We start from the raw sequence: 6,204 nt of genomic DNA, 5'->3' as shown, positions 1-6,204 counted from the left end.
GTGACTTGGTGGCTGCAGTAGAATAAGAAAAATAATAGAGTTTCTTGTCAAGGATTATAAGTTAATACCTTGCCAAATGAACGATCATTTTCCAGCATTGTTTCTCCTAGAATGAAAATCTTCCTGACAGCTATAAAATATTTTTCTTATGAAGAGGAGAGAATGTCTTACATAATGGCTGTTAGGGGTAAGATTGCTATTTTTAGGACAGGTAGCTTCATATTGTTAAACCATGAGACTCCAAGGTCACACACAGACATAAACAGGTGAAATCAGCAGATTTACATCTGATAACATCCCTACTTTGAAGGAGGAGGTGTTGGTTCAGTGTGAGGAACAGCTAGGGCTGAACAAAGGAGAAGAAAGACAGCATCATCCCCAAATACATAAACAAATCAAACAACCAAAACAACCAAACAAACAAACAAATTATCATCAAGAAACTGAAAGGCAGAAAATTAAAGTTTTTGTTTTTGTTTTTTCTTTGAGAGCGTATTGGGGATTGAACTCAGGACCTTGAGCTTGCCACAGGTACATATGCCATGGAGCTGTCTTCCCAAAGTTTGTAGACTTTAAAGTGGACAAAAACAATGTCCCACATAAAGCCCAGCTGCACCATCTCTGAAATTAATAAACTGTTTCTTTTTAACACACACAAATAAAATAGCCCCTGAACCTTAATATATTTTAAGAAAGTACAAATTCAGTTTCTGACAGAGGACAATGACTGTTGATTTTCTAAAAACCCTTCCTGGGCTTTGGGTGACATTTTCTTTTCAGTTTTTTGATACTGGAAATCAAACCCAGGACCAGGCAAGAGCTCCACTAATGAGGTAGAGCTTCCTATTTTTATTTTGAGATAAGATGTCGCTAAGTTTCCTAAACTAGAGATGAACTTGTGATTCCTCTGCCTCAGCTTCTCAAGTAGCTAGGATTGTAGACATGTGCCCTCATGCCCAACTCAATCACCAATCTCTTACAACTTCTTATGTGCCTAATAGTAGACTCTAGGCATATGAAAGCACTTGTTATTTGTTCACTGAAATGGCAAACAAGACGATTGCCACATCCTGCAGGATGAGTTAACGGGGCCACTTCAGAAGTGAAAAATCATCCAGTTTCCCACACATAGCCTAGTAAATCAGGCAAGGGAATTTTGGCCCAATTTCACTGTCAGTTTTCTTTCTCTGATCCTCTTAGGAAATAAAACAAAAAGACATTTTATTTTTGTACCAATCTAAGGCTACTTCCCAGTGATAAAATAACTTCTAGGAGAGAGAGGCCCTCTTCTGTTTAGATGTTAATTGTGAACACAATTACAAGCTGACACTGAAATCTGCTTTCTGGGTATATGTAATTGAACTGTGACTTTTAAGCTGACTTTCTATTACTTTACTTTGTAATTCCCTTGCCATCAATTGTACAAAAGATGAAGAAAATTTACAGTTATAGTAAATCTACACACAAAAAATGAGTACCATGCACTAACATGTGAAATTGAAGCTAACTATATGTTCAACATCTACCCACTGAGGTGGCACCTTCAAAGGAATTGCATGCCCAGTACTGGTGAAAACTGTCATGCAATGTTATAAATTTGTTCCACATAAAAAATATCAATATAATTTTTCCTTTAAAAGACTGGTTTTGGGTTTTCATACATGCTACTGTGAAATAGTAATCAGTAGGAATCCACTGGAGTAATAATATTAGAAAGTAGGTTACTTTATAGGACTTGAGTCAGGAGCTCATTTACACAAGGGTATGCATTCAATTAAGTATGTATTGGGGTTATGTCTGAATAAATTGCTTATGGAGCTCAGCTAGTGAAGTTCTATACTTCGCAAATGAAATCATTTTACCCACATGCAGACTGAGTAATAGAGATGTAGGAAAATTACTCAAGACGTATCCATGCTGGAAAAATTTGCCTGCCTGTATCGTACAGCCTCACTTTCAAATTAGGTTAATGACACGGTCTATTTGGTAGTCTGTGTAAGAACTGAAAAGAAGATATGAGACTAACAAGCAAAAAAAAGAGAAAACAAAACAAAATCTCAGTGATAGCCTAGTAGCCATTAAAATATAAATTCTACTCTAGGAAACAGTTGCTCTATTATCATAGCTGAAGGTTCTATAATATATTGTGAATCAGCTGGGCTAACTTGGAGGTCATGTATCATTGAATTCAATGATCATACTATGAACAAATGTAGAAGATTCAAAACTCCATTTTTGAGTGCTATGAGAGGTAAAAGAAAAGGTGATTGCTATAGTAAAACATAACAGCAGTGAAGAAATAAGGTTGGATGATCTGTGTTATGATTGAAAATGTAATTCAATCAATGTATTTTCTTGCTTCATGAGAAAGAGCATTGTGAATTCGTGTTGCCAGTATACAGTCAGAATGCTATGGAACATTAAGCATCGGCTTTTGTAAAAGCCACAGTAGGGGAGGAGAGGGTAAATTATATTAAAATTCGAAAGAATTCAAAAGAGTGGTTCCTGCAGCGGGATTCCTGGTGGAGGCAACGTACTCATGGTGTTAAGAACAACAGAACAGAAATATTTTAGTTGAAAGGGGCTATTTTCATTAATTTGTTTTGGTAAACCGCAGCTAGTTTCACAAACCCCAATAGTCCTGTTTATCAACATCGGTGTTTAAAGTTTAGGTCATTAAAAAAGTACTTAATATGTGATAGGTGGTGATCCAAAGAAAAACAAAAACGATACCTAAATTTTGCAGACATTCAAGAAGTGTACATTGGAGAAATGGATAGATGGATAAAGGGACATAAGATTTTATCCATTGAACCTGGTGAGGAAACAGTTCTAGTGGGAGCTAAGGCCTAAAATCTTAGGAGGTGTTTTCTTGATCTAATACTAGTAAATATCTTACTGAAGCAGCTGGAACAATAAACAATCATTAATATACTCGTGTGTATAAGAAACCTTAGGCTCAAAAAATACACATGTTTTAAAACGGAACTCTAAGGCACACAAAATACTAAAACAAGTCAACAAATTGTCCTATTTTACATATTCAATAAGCAGAAATCTACTTATACAGGATGGTCTATCAATAGACATACAGTTATTTACAATCCCTTCATATTCCTTTACTTGGATAAGTCAAAAGCTTTAAACTGATACTTTGCACCATATATATTATTTTAATAAGTTACAATGAGTTTTCCTTTATAGAGCTTTGCGTTTGCACCACAATGATGAGTGTTAGCAGTTGTGGCTTCCTATGGCATATCCAAGGGAGAAGCACCACTTAGGTTTCTATACTCCCAAAGAATCTAACACTTTGAATGCTATAGCACCTCTGCATTTTAACAGAATCAAGTATTTCATTGAGGGTTCTTGTTCTAAACATTTTGTTTGGGCAATCCTCTTTGTGTTGCTATAAACCCAAGTCAATAAAGGGGAAAAATGGGAATGGGAAAATCCATGGGAGGGCTACTTTTTTCTTTTACCTACATAACAAAGGCAATTTTTAAAAAGATTAGCTACCACTTCTCCAAATCCAAAGTACTAAGATAAATGAGTGGATTAGTTCTGGATGGACAAGATATTTCTAATACCATTGCTATATTTGGCTGAGGATGGGAGACATGATGATAACGGAGAACTTGTTTTCAAAAGATTTCTCCAGGATTTTTTTCCCCTCCTCTTCTTCATTAGATTAGATTTCAGAACAATCAAGGCAATTTAGGATGGGTAGAGTTTAGGCTACTGAACTTTTTTGTGTTTTATCACCTTGAAACATCAGAAGCATTTGACTCTTCTGGATCTCACATTGCCCCTTTTCCTTTTGGACACATCTTTCATGGGTTATATTGATAAAGCTGGGTAAAAGAAATTTGAGGCTATTGTTGACTGCACTTTTAGTTCTAAGAAAAACAAACAAAAAACCCAAACAAACAAACAAACAAACCAAAAAAAAAAAAAAAAATCAGCATTGGTGATAATGTGACCTAATTCCAATTTTAGAGATTATTTTACATAAGTAGCTAATACGTAATGTGAAAGGTCTATTAGAAGAATATAAACCACAAACACGATTCAACTACATACTGCAGGTAACAAGATGGAACTCTACACAGCAAGAATAAATGATTTCTCTTGTATGCAAATATGCACAAACAATAGACAATAGGATTCTTATACTATACTATTTCAAGTTACTTTTAAAAATAGAAAGTGCTTTTAAAATATATATTTACACTTTATGAATAACCTCCAACCATTAATAAGAAAAATGAATTATTTTCTACAGGAGAAAGTATTTTAAGAGAGCATTTCATTGGCTTATTTCAAGGGTTCAAAGGAATACACCAATTTTCTAGCAACGATCGGAAGATGTTGGAGCGATGGCACCATGAAATAATAATTCAGCTTATTTTTAACTGTGTTGATGTGTTTAAGCACCGGAGCTGTGTAGAGTTAACACTGTGTCTTGATTTTACATCAGAGAACATGAGCTTGTTAAATTCCTCTAAAAAATACTCATTTCATAGTAAACAGACTTAATTTAAAGCACCAAACTGAGTGATTCTATCAAGTTAACAACCTAACCAAAACATTTCTTAATGTATTTAAAACTATAAAACTTTTGTTGCTTAAAATGTGCACCTTCTACCAATTGTCAAAATAGAGTCACAGTTAAGTACCCACCCGATTTAAAAATTATTTTTTACCTCAGATTTGAAATGGGTGAGATGAACATACAGTAAACGACAGCAAGACTTTACAGCACCTGGGGGAGAAAAAAACAAAACAAAACCAAACAAAACCAAAACAACACGGCACCGCAGTGGCGTCGGGAGGGGCGGCGGCTTCAGACCCAGTGGTTGTAGGGCCCCGCCACGTGCGTGAGCGCGTATGGGGACACGGTGACCACGTTGTCGCGCGTCAGCGTCGGCGCGCGGTGAGCTGGGACCTGGGTCAGCTCGCGGGCTGGGTGGGACGCGTCGGCCGCGCCCGCCGCCGGGCCTTCCTGCTCTGGGTCCCTCGTTTTCTTACTCCTGGCCTCTTTGGTCTCAAACTTGATCTTGTTGAGCTCGAAGCCGTGCTGCGGCTTATTCAGGTTCTTGTGCTGGTACAGCACCAGCGACAGGCGCGTGGGGTGGTTGCGGTTGGGGCTGGCCACCGGCGTGGTGGCGTGCAGCTCCCGCCGCGCGCACTCGATCAGCACCGAGCCGTGCGTGGGCGCGATGGCCACGCCGCCGGCCGCCCTGTCCCGGAACGCGTGCTCGCTGTCGGACCAGTACTCGGTGAGGCGCGGCAGGCGCATCTCAGCGCACGGCTCGTCGGACAGAGCCTCCTCGGACAGGGCCTCCTCGGAAGGGGGCTCCTCGGCCTCCCGGGGCCGATCGTCGCCTTCGCCCCCGAGGCGGGTCTCGAACTGGCGCGGGGAGGCAGGGAGCTCAGGCTGCGGGAAGCGGGCGGCGGGCGCGGAGAGTGGACAGAAGGTGGGGGCCGGGGCTGACTCTGCCGCAGGGTGAGGGGTAGAGGGGGCAGGTGAGTAGCTTTTAGTGTCTTCTGAACCTTTGAAGATAAAATGGGGTTTCGTTTCACTCTTTATTCCAGGCCCCATAGTCGCACTACTGTCCCCTGAAGAGGGCCACCAAGTATGAAAATACGCTGTTTTGGTAATTATCATTTTGCCTTTCTTTGGTTTTTTTGAGACAGGGTCTCCCTATGCAGTTCAGGCTGGCCTTAAACTTGTGGTGATTCTCCTGCTCTGGCCTCCCAGGGGCTGGGATTACAGGGTTGCACTATCACGTCTGGGTGGTAACTGTGCGCTTTCTTTTAAAGGTTTTAAAATATTTCTCCCCAGTGCTGGGACTGAAAGCAGGGCCTGGAACACTCAGGCCAAGGTTCTACCCCTGGAGCCACCCCCTCAGCCTTGGATATGTTTTATTTTGTTTTGTAATGTATCTAGTACAAGGTCTCACTACACGGATTGGACTCGTAGTGATCCTCCTGCTTTCAGCCTCCCAAGCACCGGCTGTCACACCCAGTCTCAGTTAGGATCTCAGCACCCCTGGGGGCAGGGCTGGCATGGCTTGCCCGGCAGCCTTGATATACTTTCTCATCAGAGAATTTTCCTCAAGTTTTTTGCTTTAGGAGGCAATCAAAAATAAGTGCAAAGATTTAGTCCAAAGAATAAATGTTAAAAAAAAAAAAAAAAAA

At 40.2% G+C, this 6,204-nt stretch overlaps 1 protein-coding gene across 1 annotated transcript in view; it reads right to left on the bottom strand.

The window, feature by feature from the left end:
- Positions 1–4,846: 4,846 nt before the first annotated feature.
- The window catches only part of Tet1 (tet methylcytosine dioxygenase 1), a 114,627-nt gene continuing 113,269 nt past the window's right edge, over positions 4,847–6,204 (bottom strand). Inside the window, exon 11 of the mRNA XM_012514928.1 lies at positions 4,847–5,622. Coding sequence (XP_012370382.1) covers positions 4,847–5,622 — 776 coding nt within the window. The remainder of the gene's footprint in view (positions 5,623–6,204) is intronic.

Source organism: Octodon degus, unplaced genomic scaffold (assembly GCF_000260255.1).
Source record: "Octodon degus isolate 3935 unplaced genomic scaffold, OctDeg1.0 scaffold00046, whole genome shotgun sequence".
Classification (NCBI taxonomy): domain Eukaryota; kingdom Metazoa; phylum Chordata; class Mammalia; order Rodentia; family Octodontidae; genus Octodon; species Octodon degus.
Note: the sequence above shows the minus strand (reverse complement) of the source record. Positions and strands in the feature narration are given on the sequence as shown.